Source organism: Apteryx rowi, unplaced genomic scaffold (genome assembly GCF_003343035.1).
Source record: "Apteryx rowi isolate R43461 unplaced genomic scaffold, aptRow1 scaffold_659, whole genome shotgun sequence".
NCBI classification, from domain to species: domain Eukaryota; kingdom Metazoa; phylum Chordata; class Aves; order Apterygiformes; family Apterygidae; genus Apteryx; species Apteryx rowi.
Window position 1 is genome coordinate 260,217 of NW_020450937.1, and position 15,248 is coordinate 275,464.

Here is a 15,248-nt window from a genome sequence, read left to right on the forward strand (position 1 = left end):
CACATGGTGACATGCTAATGGAAGGCCCTGTATAGAGCAGATACATTATTTGAGCACAGAGGTTTCCCTTCCTTCTCCATCAGCATTTTCTGATAGACTGTATTGATCCTAGGTGTTTAGAGAACTGCTGAGGTAATGTTTATACTGAGTTCAAGAGAAGTTTCAGAACACTGTCTAATTAAAAAAAAACAAAAACAAAAAACAAAAAACAAAAAACAAAAACACTTACTTCTTAGCAGGTTCATGATGCCCTAACTTGCAAAATGAATCCAGCTTTCAAGACAGATTTTATTTCTGAGCCTTTCTTATTTTATAACTGTATCAAGACACAACAATGATCTTTTCAGAGAGTCAATATGGTTTCCACCTGGTATTATCCCATGACTTGAGATAATTTCACTACTCCTATAGCTCTCAAGTGGGTGAAAGAAAGATGCTTTCCTCTGGTGCTGAAGGTAACCAGGGGTATGATGGGGGAGAGGGGGAGAGAAAAGAGGATAAAGATATAGAATATTCTTTAGATTTAAACAACTGATCAAGGGAAATGCCTTGTGAAAACTCCCGGACAGGTCACTGACAGAGTGGTCATTATAAAATGGCTTACCTTCTACTCTGGACACGTGGAATATGTTGAGCCTACAAATAAAAATGAAGCAATATGTCTCTAGTCAATCTCCTGGTAAATTTATTGAACTATAGCTTTATTCCATGATAAGAGTATGTTGCTATTTTTTATAGGCTTTTCTGCACATGTTTCAAAAATGTCTGAACTCAAAAATCTTCATGAGGCAGACTGCATTCTCATTTATTCTCATCCTGAAGAGGAAGGAAATCTTGAACTTTTCTAATATCTAGTGTTTACTATATCTCATATTTCTAGTTTTTCAATTTATAGTTTAGGAATAGATATTTTTTAGAAGGAAATGAAGAAAGAAATCCTGCAAGTCAACAAGATATACTTTAAAACATGGGTCTCAGCTTGACTTCAGCTGGAAAGTGAAGAAGAGAGGAGTGAATATTGCTATGAGTTTTTACAGAACATACTAGGAACTAGAACAGAGGTTCCCAAGCTTCTCAAACTTTTTTGGAGTGCTATCAACCCTCAGAATTTCTTGTGGCCCACCAGGCATCAATATCATCAAACTTTTAATTGAAAACACTATTAAAAACACTGTTTAATATGGCTCTGTGGATTAGCTGCAAACCTTTTACCGTGGCCTTCTGGACCACCAGTGTTCTGTGGACCATGGTTTGGGAACCACTGAACCAGACTACACACGTAGTACACCCCAACAAAACATTTCTGTGTCTGAAAGCAAAGTCAGTCCTTCTATTGCACAGTGTACTCAAATAATACACGAGTGAGTTTAACCTTCTCAGTACCCAAAGAAAACATCACTCTTATTTTTCTCTTACCTTAATTTTCTTTTTTGTTGCTTTGGAGAAACAAGTTAATGAAGCCAAAAAACAGTTTACGATTGCTTCTTGTAGGATCTCTCTCAAATCCAGCAGTGGTGTAACCTTTCAGGAAGCTATCTATGAAAATAAGAAATATAAAAAAACCCACATTGTGCACAGGTCATTCCAGAAAAGTTACGATATCTGTGAAACCTAAAATAAAAATTTAAAAATAGCTTCTAAGGTTATTTCTTTTTTTTTTCCCCAGAAGATTTTTTTTTTCCCTTCCCAAATCCATTAACCATGTTAAAACTCTGTGTGTGGTCATTAAAGCATTTCAGCAACTTTTTGCAAATTCTTTACAGTTATTCTTTGGCTGTGGTACAATAAGATTGTCTGTTTATCACCAGATAAATACACAGGAGAAGATGATGATAGCACTGAGAAATAGTTTTGTAGGGAAACATTATAAAGGAGAACAGCAAAACATGAAGGGCCGTCATCCAAACCTAAATTAAGTTAATGACAGAACGCAGAGTGGGAAGCAGCTGTAGTGTCCCTTTCAATCATTCTGCCACTGTATCTCTTTGCTTATGTATCCCAAAGGTGACTCAGCCAACCAGTGTCTAATAAAGAAATGGGGTTATCTGCCTCTCTTCATATAGTCAGTATCAACAGCTGTAATACGGAATTGGGAACAAGGAACTTTGGCAAGTAGTGGCATCATAAAAAAAGAAAAACTGAACTTTAAACAAAAACAAGCCTATGCTTATATGACTATCTCAGTTGCTTCAGAGAGGAAATAAAGCTGCCACAAGCAGTTCACTATGCCATGTACATGCAAGAGCTAAGATAAGGCAGAAGTTTGATTCAGAGGGTGAGTGGGAAAGAGGAGTTACAGCAAAGCTAATACGCAAGAGAAAACAGAAAAGGAAAGAGCTGGTCTCTACATTACCTTGAAAGAAAAAAAGTGCCCACCTAAATCTTGTCTTTACAGGCCTCTTTTGCTATACTTGGCAGACAGCACTAGCAAAGGGCACTACCGGAGCATTTATAAAGATGGATTAACAACCTTCCCTATTTGCGTCCTAGCCCTCTTGCATATCTGAAAGGGTCTGGTATTTCTTAAGGTGTCTGAACACTCATTTCTCCCACGCAGTGCCAACTCTTAAAGCCAGCTATTATCTTCTGGTGAGCATTGCCATCAGTGACTCACCTATTATTCATCTGAAATACATACAGTTCCCTTCAGCTAGCAAACCTTACTAGATAGACACTGTGCAACCAAATTGTGTTGCCTCACCACACCAATGTCCAAACGCATTGCCCAACTCCCCTCCGGTTAAGAGGGTTAGATGGGACTGTCATACTGCTGGTGCTCAACTGGGGCACTAAGCCCTGGTCTAGCCATGCATTTAAAATATGCATGCAATTTTTTAAGAATGAGAAATAGACATTAGTAGTGATGCTCTCCTTACATTCCCACCTGATGACACTTCTGTACATAACGTGCGTACTTTCTCCAGTAAGCGCTGCCTTTCTGCAAACCCACCAGCTTTTGGCTTCTCTCCACAGGAAGCAGGGAAGCTGCATTCACCTATGCCATTACTGCTGCTGGGGTTGCGCACGCCGTCACGGCTGCCTGCAGCCAGGGCAACCTCAGCAATTGCGGCTGTGACCGAGAGAAACAGGGCTACTACAACCAGGAGGAGGGCTGGAAATGGGGAGGCTGCTCTGCGGATATCAGATACGGCATTGAGTTCTCCCGGAGATTTGTGGATGCCCGAGAAATCAAAAAGAATGCCCGGCGGCTGATGAACTTGCACAACAATGAGGCTGGAAGAAAGGTATTCTGGAAAGGAGGAGGGATGGGGAAACATGTGAGCTGGAGGAAGGGGGGGAGGTTGGTTTGATCTAAAGAGGAATTCCCCGACAATTCACCTCTTTCTCTGCCGGTATCCCCTATCCATATCAAATTACCTGATAGTGTTTAATGTTTACATTTTGTTGTTGTTTCTTTTTATTCCGAGCTGATTATGTATTACAGCTCCCGTTGCAGTTCCTCTAAATATTTCTGCTTCTTAAGCCTTCTTTCCAGTCCCTCCACTAACAGCCAGAACTTTGCCGGAGCTGTCTGGGATAACGACAAATCTTTGCTTTTCATCTCCTTTGCAAAAATCTAGCAAGAGATGATGGGCTTGTGATGGGACAGGACTGGACTGCTGCATTGCTGAACTCCCACAGCACTGGTAGCTATTTATTCCATCCAAAACCAAAACACTTATTTGACCACAGCTCTAATCAAATACATCAGAGCAAATGCACAATTGTCCACTTCTCCCTGGTGGGGTACAAACAGCTGCATGATAAGTGTCACTTTGGAAGAAGAAACAATTTCATGTCTACAACCATGACTGAATTGCTTGCAATTGAAAAAATAAATTGGCATAGCTCCATTATGTTTATGTCCATTGAATAATTATCCTCACAGCTCTCAAATTTGCCCTTTAAAAAGTAAAATAAATCCTTCTACACAATATACACCAGCCTCAGAAGAGATTTTACTAATCTCCTTCAAAGTGTTTTCACCCAGGTTAAAAAAAAGTGTGGCTTCTGCCATCCAGTGCATATATATTGTGTTGTGGGAGACTCCAATACACTACTTCTTCCCCTGCAGCCCCCAAAGTCAGACTGGTATTTTCTTCTCTAAAACAGCATGTGTTTTTATTCTACACCAAGCACTAGTTGTTGAGGTCAACCTCAGAGATGTCTGAATTGGTGGTGGCAGATGCAGTACAATCATCTTACGGTCTGTATTTTGGAGAACGTAGCAAAACTTCCAGAGGATTGCAGTCAGTTGCTCACTGAAACTGAGGGGTTTATATGGGCAGTTATCCACTGGGGGAAAGTGTTACATAAATTTGAAATGATGAAAGAGACCAAATGTGGTGCATAATCTCAAGTGAAGAGACAGGATTCAGATGTGAGGGAGGCAACTGATTCTGAAGAGCACAACAGAAAGCATCCTTAAGAGTGGTGCACTCTTTTTCCCTAAAACTGCTCTGTCAGGTGGGTAAGAGCATCTAATACAGGAGTACCACTGCATGGAAGGCTGGTCCCAGGCTTGATCACCTCCCTTAGTCGAGGTGTTTCACCTTGGCATCATGCATTGCATTTGGAGACAAAAGCAGAAGAAAGCCACATGTTAAACTTGCAATGGAGCACTTAGTACTGCTTAGATGGATTATGATCCCTACCGAAACTGGCAACTTCTTGTGGTACTGTAGACCCCCACAGAGATGACACAAGTCCTGTTTTGAACATGCTACAGTCTACACGTAAAAGAGGGCCAGAGGAGCAAAAGTGGATGCACAGATAGAGAACAGTGAAGTACCTTGCCCAAGGGCAGAAAGCAGATTAGTATCTGAGCTAGGCACTGATCCCAGGTCCCCGAGTTCTAATTACAGTCTGGTAACCACTAGACCACATTGCTGATTCTTATTAAGCAAATTATATTTTTACTGTTCATCAGAATTTCATAAACAGGGGGATATAAGTAAACCAAAGAAGTGTGTGTTTGTACAAATATTTCTGGTAGCAGTATTCATGCAAATGCATTTATTTTAACATTTTTAAGAACTTCATTTTCTGCGAATGTTCTTGCAAAAGCAAATGATATCATTCACATTAATATTTTTGAGATATGAAGAAAAAGGCTTGTAAATACTGACAAAACAGGCTTTTCCCCCAGATACAGTTCTTTACAAATAGTGTTTTGGAATTCGCCCACTTTGTTGTTGGTGGTATTTTTCAGTAGTCATTTATATCCATATATTTTCATTATAATCATTAATGCATCATATCATTTTGAAGAGCTAAGGTTGACCAAAATGGTTTGATGAAGTTCTTTGTTTTTATTTTTGTTTTTTAAGTACAACCCATCAAATCCTGAGGAATGTGATCATATAAAAGATGGTTTGAGGGCCATGTCTAGAAATAATGTTGGTGTTATGACATACATTCCCATGAAATGAATATGCAAAGTTGTAGAGTATATTATACTTGGTGATTTTGGTTCATCTGAGATCATCTGGTATTTGTATAAATTAGATATTCTGATTTTGAGGACTGACTGAAATGTAAAGTCAGAACAAAACTCTGGAAACATGGGTACATTGTGTTTGTTTTCTGGGTTGGAACTTTATGAAGCTACAGAGTTTAATGCAATTTCAACCTGAAATCACAAGTCTCTTTTGAGAATCCGGATGAACTTTAAACCTCCTACTTTCATCCGATATTCAGCAGCTTTGGGGAGCCTGTGTAAGCTTGGATTAGATTGCGAACCCGAAACAAAATCTGAAACGAGGAGCTTTGCTTACATGCAGATGTCATTCGGACATATTCTACATGGTCCTTGTTCACACTCATGCCAGAAATACTGCATTTATGGCTTCACAATTGCTCAAGTATAACACTGAATTTACATCTTTCTTCTTTCCTCTTCCAAAATCTCACAACAATCTTAGGGTAGGACTGATGAGACAGTAAACAAAATACATGCTTTTGTAGGTTCCTACAGAGAACCTACAGTGAGAATGGTTCTGTCAATCATTAATATATTCCTTAGTTACAGTTCAATCTTATCAAAACTAGTATTAAGGGAAAAAAAAAACCCACAACAACTTGAATATCAACTTTAGTCAGTTCAGTTCCCCAAAGTCTTACATTCCACAGGACCTCTGCTATTTAAAAAACCCCCAACATTTACATCTATAATACTAAAGCTTACCGTATTCAGTCCTTGCTCACATTGAACTGGCTTTTTGAGTTGGGTAAGATCAACAATATATAGCCCATAAATTTATTATTTTAATTTTAGTCTTCCCTCTAAATCCCAGAGCTGCCTAATACAGAAACATCAGGAATGAAAGGACGCAAAGAGCCCCCAGCACCACCTAAAATTATTTCCAATTTGCTCTGAAGTCAGGGGAAGGCCCTCAATGACTATTATCAGGTGTCAAGAAAACCATTACTAGAAGCATTATTCTGGAGCCTAGTCAGCATTTTCAGCCCCAAGGCAATAATTTGGATACAGTATTAAACCACTGCAAGGAAAGTTTCATGGACTGTGGCAGGAATTTTGCCTGCTCTCAGTTTCTCCCAACACCTGTCCCAGAATTGCCTCTTCTCCTCTCAGATATGGCTAGGAGTCAGAAACATTTGTAACTATAGCAGTGACTGTAATGTTTTGCTATCATAAGGATGTTCTCAAAAGCTGGCCTGCTGGTATTTCACTGTTGTTAAAAATAGAGTACTGAGGAATTTCTTTTTGAGGAAAAAACAGCATGCTGGATAAATAATTACACAAACTTTGGAAAACAGATGAGGGGGAAAAGAGTTTTGGAGGCTGTTTAACTTGATTCTGGAGCAGGGATGCTCAGCACAACATTTCAATAAAGCACCTCCTTGGAAAAAAACAGATATTTAGGCTTTTCAGGGAATTTCTGGTGACTGTGGAAAGACTGAATCCCCTAATTGCTCTGCGTTGCATTTCTAAGAATTGTTTCAGCTAATGACAAGTTTGTGAAGTTTCTAATGTGTTTGTAATAAATAGCACCAGTGACAAAACAACAAACTTGCCATCAGTGCCATTTGGAAGAAATAAAGGCTTAGGAACTCGTGGTGACATGAGATGCTACTGATGGAAGACTTATGCTTTGCGACAAAATCGCACCACGCTGTGTAAAAGAGCAAAGTACCTAACTTCACTATTATTTTTTAAATGTCTACTGTGATTCAGAATGGAATGTACAAATGTGGTAAACTAAGCATCTACCCGCCCCCTTGCCATGGAAGACTAGCATAAGTCTAATGCAAATGTTGCTGTGAAAAGGGGAAAGAATGGTTTGTTGCAAATCTGAATGATTACAAAGAGATCTGCGGGCAAAACCTTGATAGAGTAATGAAAAATTAAATACCAACAGACCCAAGTAAGCTTTGATGCTGTTTTGAGACAACTTTCCACCATGTATTTTTGGCAACAAGTATCTTTATTCTGGGATAAATGAACTTAGAAAGAGTAACATCTGGGAACGTATGCCATTAATCTTAACTTTTTGTTGAAAGCTTCAAAACAATAACCTGCTCTCATGGGAAATCTCAATTAGAAAAATGGGGGGGTTGTTTGTTTGTTTTTAAGGTGAGAGCTAAAAGAACAAGCTGACAAACTGGTAGCAGATCACAGCTTTTACCAAGAAGAAGAGAATGTTTCCAAAAGTTTATCAATCAATTAGGCTCTTACTATAGACAATGACTGTGGTTATGTGGAGAAAAAGCTGGCCTATTTTTTTCCCTTCCAGAAGCACACCCACAACACTGAGTGCCAGAAACTCAGCCTGGTACCATCCCAATATTTATCCCTTTGTAATGTCAATGGGTTTTTCTTGTTGTTTTTTTGGAATGCCTGGAAGATGACAACATCTTATTTTACATTTGAAACAATAAGAGTGTGGGGACAAAAAAATTTTCAGACTCTCTTTAAATGAGATTATTCAATTACTTGGGACAACATTTCCATCTAAGCCATGACTAGTTCTCACAGTTCCTGGCGCCACAGAACTGTGGTACTGGGAAGGGTTTTTGCTGACATGCTTTGGCGGTAGAACAGCTAATGAGGTGATTTGATGGTCACCGTTCATTATATATGTATGTATGTGTGTATATATACAGTATGTGTGTGTACATAATTATATATATTTATATATATTTATATACGTTGTCTATGTGTGCATAAAATATGTAACGGTGTTAGCTCAGTTCACCCCATGTGAAATATTTAAATTAATATGTTCACGTCTGCAAGATGTTCAGCTTGCCTTAAAAGGTTGCAAACTGCCCTCACTGTCACCTAGCCAGAGATAAAGGTTAGACATAACCCCCAAAAAGAAACTCTGGATGAAATGCACCAAAGTTGCAGTGGTGGCTGAATCGCAGTTTCAAAGTGAAAGCTAACTGATTTTATGCTCCTATATATCTAAAATGTTCTTCAAAATGTGACTTTGGTTCCTAAGACATTTCAGCAATTTAAAGAATGTGACTTTCCAGGTTTTACAGCCCTCAGCCCATCATTTGCTGAAACTTTCTTTCTCTGAAAGAAATGAACAATTTCACTGCCCATCCATCGTAAAAATACTCATGAAAGAAAAACTTTCGATAACTGTGCTTGATGGCATACTTTCCACTTTCCCACTTAAATTGATCTGCAGACAGATATAAAAGCAGCTTCAAAAAGTTCAGTGTTACAGCTTGGGTGGGTTAGATGGATAGCTAATGCTTATCCATATGTCCTGAGTATGCAAGCTTTGGCTCAAAATCTCATGAGGATAGTTCTCCTGCTTCCAGTTGGGCTGGATTTACCAGCCTATTTTTTTCTTCCAGAAACACATCCTTAACATTGACTGTCAGAAGCTACATCTGGTATTATCCCAACATTTTGGACATGTTGCTTGAAAATTAGAGGGGGAAAGTAGCCAAATATTTGAGAACCTGCTAAACAGTTTTATTCAAGAAATGGGCATGCCCATGCACACGATGCAATGTCTGCAGGACACATATAACATTCATATAGCAAAATATTACTACACAAACCCCTCCCCCCAAAACTTGACATCTCTATATTGCTTGACCTTATAAAAACAACATGAAATATTTTCATCCCTTTAAGATGATATTTAAAATTTTATCTGCAAGCTTTACAGCAAGTTCCATAGAAAAGATAGTGAAATATTGCAATCACACTTGGGTTTGGGATGATTTAAAGGGTGTTTCTCAAGATTTTTGCTTTTGACGTTTCACTGAAAAAATAAAGTTCAGAAAGTTTTGACCCGCTGCAGCAATTTATTGCTCTAAGTTAATGCAACTCTTTAGAAACTATTTTCTCTCTTCTAGAAGGTAGGGAAGAGGCATTGCTGGGTAAGGCTCTATAGCCCATCCTCCTAACAGTAATGGCCTTCATCTGATGGGCAGCAGGTCCCAAAATCCAAGGCTTATTTTCCTGCTAGCCAAGAGGAGAGTTTGGGTGAAGAGAGGAATGGGCTTTCTTCAGTATTTTACATGCATTCAATGGGGATACTGTGGGAGTGGGTGCCTTACCTGAAGAGGTAGGTGAAGGGCAGGAGGAGTTGAATTCAGGCTCCTCAGTCCTGCTGGAGTTTGGCCTGTCGTGGAGGAAAGTGGTCTTGCTTTGTGGCTGTATCCAGACCTGCTGCAAAGTGGTGGCTCCACACTCCCATCGAACTAAACAGTAAGAAAAATAGGGGTGTGACATGAGAGAAGTAAACACAGTAAGTCAGTGCCTCATCTCCCATCCTGCAAAGTATAAATACTATTTCAATGCTAGATGGAATGGCTTCTGACTGGAATGTGCAAGAGAAAAATATGTAGCTGAAGCGCCCATATTCCTCTCTTGCTGGCTCTGAGCTAGGGTTCACAGTGAGTGTCAGCCTTTCCTTCACAGGGCTGGGTACAAGCCGATGAGATGTGACATGAACTCCTCTATTTTGGATCCTCTGATATCCTATTAAAGAAGAACATTTTAAGGATATTTGTATTAGAGGAGTAGCATTACATCCTACTAATATTAGAACCTCTAGCTATTCGAGTCCAAAAAAATAACAAAACAAAACCCAATTTTGTTTCCCAGATGGATCCTTGAGATCAGCATTTTGACAGTAGTGCTGGACCCCAGGCTACACTGAGACTAAAGTTAGACAGTGCCCATGTAAAATCTATAAGCCAGAGGCTCTCATGGCTGCAGCTGCTTGAGTATCAAAGGCAATGATGACATCCTAACACCAGAATCCATCTCTCTTGATATTGCTATTACTCAAGGCAGAAGTTGATCACTAGCATATTTGATGAGGGAAAACTGAAGTTTTCTATTTCTTTTTGATACTGCAGTCAAAAAGTAATATGGATTTTGTTACATTCAACATCTGGTCCAAAAATGTGCATTTCCACTAAGGAAAACACAAACCAGAAAAGTCAAGCCAAAACAAATACACACAAAATGTTACTATTGTTTTTACATATTTTATCCAGATAGGATTTTTAATAAGTACAGAAACCGTATCTGATGTTATGCAGTTGGGTCTAGATATGAAACTTGAAAAATGAATTTCTTTTCATGCATATCATTTTGTTTTAATCAGTCTTTGCAAGGTTTTTCTACTTAACTGGCAGCGGACAACCCTCAAATTGCATTTTCAGTGTATGATTTATATAGGTATAAAAATATGTGGAATAAAAAAGCTTGAACATTGCATTTCACAATTCATTTAACAAAGTAGCAGTAGTAGTTAGAAAATTTTACTTGGCAAGATCATACTGGAGTGGGAGTGGGCCTGTATGTGGAAAATGGACCTAAAGAATGTTCCTGCCATTAGTCTGAGGCAGCACAGTCCAGTGATGGGAATTTGCTTTGGGAAGTAGATCCTGCTGTAAACTATTCAAGATTAGATATGAGGCACTGACATATGACAAATGAAACTGCTGAAAGAGTGGGTCATATGAGCTACTGATTTTCAATCTTTAATCAGGCACCTAACTTGGCATAACGTATTAGATTTGAGTAAATAAGTGCCTTTAAGGCTCAGGGTCAAAGCTTTGACGGGAATTTTGCTGAGGACAGTTAGGAAGGAAACGTTAGTTACTCTTCATTCACAGCATTAAGTGAACAGGGTCAAATTCTACCACCTTGGCCAGGCTCAGTGGCCTCTCACTTGCAAGCTTACCATATAAATGGTAAGCTACAAAACAGTAGTGTAGCCTGAATAGTGTATAATCAGGGATCTCTGTATGACATCTCACTGGGCTTCATAGACATACCTCCTAGAAACCTGGAGGGCACCAGCTTGTCAGCAAAAAGGAACGTTCAGCAGCATCTGTGGGGAAACAGAAAACATCTTACTTTGAATCTGCTTAGTTTGGGCCTTCTATTCCCTGACCTCCAAGTTTCTGGGCACAATTTTATACCCACAGCTGACTGTGGGCACACAAATTACAGCATTTAGGAATTTAACTACCTGATGATTGGGCCTGCACTCAGTGTTGTAACCCCAAGCATTCCAAAATCATGAGACAAGGCTTCAAAAAAATAAAAAACCTGTGGCATTGGCTTCAGTATCATAAATTAATACATTTTGAATTCTTCTGTTTTTTTTGAGCCTGTAGGGCTTGCATTTTAAAGTTTTTCCACAATCATAAACATAAGGAACATTTCAAAGAATACAGCAAAGAAATCAGATTTCTGTATCTATATAATAAAATCAAACACAAAACTGGACTTTCAGAAAAGAAAAGAAAAAAGAAATCAAGACAGGATAAAGTTGCTGGAGATTGTACTAGAGTGTGTATCAGCCTGTGCATAATGATAGCATATCAGCCAAATACACACACACGCACAGACAAACATACATCTGCACATGCATATCTAAACATACGTATATAAAGATACCAGCTAGGACACAATGGTAATATCTTTGTTTCCAGGAACAACACAACTTTCTCTAGTAGAAAGGAAGCACATCAACGAGAGATACTGAGGCTCCTTGGAACAATGTCCAGGGTGTTGAGCCTGCACAGGAATTAGAGTCTTGCAAGCTTTACATCTTCCCACTCTTGGAGCAAGTTACTGACTTGGCCTTTTCCATCTAAAAACCAGACGTTACAAACACACCCAGAACCTGACAAAACACATACTAAACCCACAAACCTGCTCTTCACCATGATTTCTTACTTGGGGAGAAGATGGTCTCAGATCAGGTGTGACAGGATTGGTCTCATTGCTAATGCTTTCCAGGAAGTCCTTAGATCCTGTGGCGCTCTCTGGTGAAGGTGTGGAGAAGGTTGCCTCTATTTACTTTTTGCTGTAACTTTTGCTGCAACTACATGTTGGCTAGTGGTTGAAAGAGAGCTGTAGAAACAGGCTGGTTTAAGAAAACACACTTTAGAATTATCAAACAATGCTTATAAGCATTTTGTTTCAATGTGTACATGCACACCTAAATACCAATAGATTATTTTCACACAAATTTGCGGAACAGGTTTGGAATCTTGTTTGGGGGTCTTTGAAAAATCACATCCTCCTGCACAGACACAAAGTAGAGTTAGAGGAACCTTAAAAGACCCCAGAATATTTCATACAGCCTCCCACTACTCATGGCTGGTGAAATGTTGCCGCCTCTGCGGCTCATTGCGGCAAGTATTCTGCTTTCATTTTTTTCCATAAGGAAGTCAGAAAGGTGACATGGTTCTTTAGAGAGCAGTGGCCTTCCCAGGGTCCACAGAAAACAGCTTGTAGCCCCCTTGATTTTCTTTTCAGAGTAGCTGCAGCTATAAGAGCTTCTTCACATAGCCAGTAAACCTTCTTGAGAATTGCTTTTTTCTGCCTCTGAACACTGAAACACTAACTTCATCTTGACTCAGTGACAGCCCGCAGTTCCAGAAAGTCTAAGGTATTTTTGAACTGGATGCTCAGCTGTCTTATACTTGCTACTGTATGTTGGCAAGGGAGAACCAAAACTAAATATTCTCTTTAATATTGAAACCCCAGAAATTTGGGAAAAAACAAAACATACAATTTAAGTGAAACTCAAACAACTCAGGAGGGTGCCCTCTATTTGCAGGAATAACCAAAGCTGTACAGCTTTTATTTTAAGGCCAGTTTCTTAAGCAGTAAGCATTTTTTACTTCCCTTCTGCTTCATTATGCCATTGTACTCAGATTTCTGCCCTTTTATCTCTTGCCCATTTCAGTCATGTTCTGGGATTTGCAATGAAACCACTACAGGAGATGGTCTGCAGCATCAGTAATGCTTCAAGACAAGCTCGGTGGCTAGTATTTCTTTGTTAGCATCCTGTTGCAAAGGAGAAAGATCAGTCTGCTTTGTTCTTCAGCCTTGCTTTTCACAAGCTAATGACGACTGTGGGTGTAACGGTGGTCAGGCTTAAGCAGTAGCGTGAGGGCAGAAAAACACAGAGTAGTTTCCATGGGGCAATTTCCCCTTCCACCTCACATGAGAAGTAGGAGGCATCTGCCGGTGCTCCCCCCGGGTGCACGCCAGCGCAAGAAAGGGAGCTGTGTGCCAGCCGCGGTGCAGCTGAGGCACAGAAGAGGCCGAAGTTAGGACACAGCTGGGACCTGAGCTCCCGCCAGTGCTGGGATCCCTCCTAGGGCTCATGTGACACTAGAGTAACCTGTTCTGGTGGCAAAACTGCTGCTGAGCCCTCAACTACGTCCACTGTGGGAGAGAGTCTTTAGGCATTACTGCAGCAGCAGATTTTATTTCCTCTAATGTTGCATCATCAGGGCCCTGGTGCAAAAAATATACTTATGGCTGCACATTTGTTTGATTTGCTGCAAAAAGTCCTGCTTTTAAAGGTGGTGGTTTGCCTTGTGGGTTGAACAGCTAATAGGTGTGTTGGTATTGCCACTGCTGGTAGAGCTGAAAGTTTTCACTTTACAGTGACCGTGAAGCCACACAACATAGATGAAAATTAATGCTGGTCAAAATCTTTTAAACATTAAATGAACACTATTTAAAGGAATTAAGGTTATATATTCTGAATCTTTTTTTTTTAACCTTATTTTTTCCATTTTCAAATAAAGGTGCTTTGAAAATCTTTTTACATCACTAGAGTCCCAGGAATTACTTTGTTTCTAAAAACACATCTTCTGAAATTTAAGTAAATCTTTTCCATTATTTGAAAACAGAATGGAAATATTTTCTTATACAATAACAAAACATTGTATTTCTGATAAAGCATCATGTAAAACAAAATGTGTTATGACCATTTTGCTGGGAAGCAAGAATATTTATAAGCACGCATTTGAAAAATTTCAACCAGAGTTGATGAATGTTGATATGAACGAACTGATTGAGATTTAGGCAGTCTTGCAATATCATTTCCGTCCAGTAACAATATGCAAATGTCTGTACATGTAGGTTCTCGAGGAGAGAATGAAATTGGAATGCAAGTGTCACGGAGTTTCAGGTTCCTGCACAACGAAGACCTGCTGGACCACACTTCCTAAATTCAGAGAGATTGGATATATTTTGAAAGAGAAATACAATGCTGCAGTGCAAGTGGAGGTGGTACGAGCCAGTAGACTAAGACAGCCAACTTTCCTGAAGATCAAGCAGATTAAGAGTTATCAGAAACCAATGGAAACAGATTTAGTGTATATTGAAAAGTCACCTAACTACTGTGAGGAAGACGCTTCCACAGGCAGTGTTGGTACCCAGGGACGGCTCTGTAACCGTACATCTCCCAATGCAGACGGGTGCGACATGATGTGCTGTGGAAGAGGTTATAACACACACCAGTACACCAAAGTGTGGCAATGCAATTGCAAATTCCACTGGTGCTGCTTTGTGAAGTGCAACACATGTAGCGAGCGGACAGAGGTGTTCACCTGCAAATAATGGCATCATGTTTAAATGAACAGAACAAATCACCACAAGTGAAGAAAGTGGAGTACAACAAACAACTACAGCATCATTTTGCACATCTAATCTTCTTTGGGAAAAAAAAATAAACCAATCCCTCCCCATTACTTACACTTCTAAGGATGGTGCATTTTGGCTGGCTAGCTGTTGTAACTGCTTTGGAAATAAGGGCAACAGGATTAAGGTGATGTTGACAACCACACAACCCTTTTTCTCTCGTTTGTTTTTTTACTGCAACCTGGGTGTTGTAGAGTTCTCCTAGTAAGCATTTAAGTTATACATATCAGAGAAGCTGACTGCACTGCAGCTCCCATGACATTTGAAAGAAAAAGACATTCTCATG

At 39.5% G+C, this 15,248-nt stretch overlaps 1 protein-coding gene across 2 annotated transcripts in view; it reads left to right on the forward strand.

Moving 5' to 3' along the window:
- Positions 1–14,891, forward strand: part of LOC112975240 (protein Wnt-7b) — a 97,126-nt gene extending 82,235 nt beyond the window's left edge. For both annotated transcript variants that reach the window (XM_026085036.1, XM_026085035.1), the window contains exons 3-4: positions 2,974–3,245; positions 14,402–14,891. In XM_026085036.1, the coding sequence (XP_025940821.1) occupies positions 2,974–3,245; positions 14,402–14,881 (752 nt within the window). In that variant the 3' untranslated portion in view covers positions 14,882–14,891. The remainder of the gene's footprint in view (positions 1–2,973; positions 3,246–14,401) is intronic.
- The last annotated feature ends 357 nt before the right edge of the window (positions 14,892–15,248 follow it).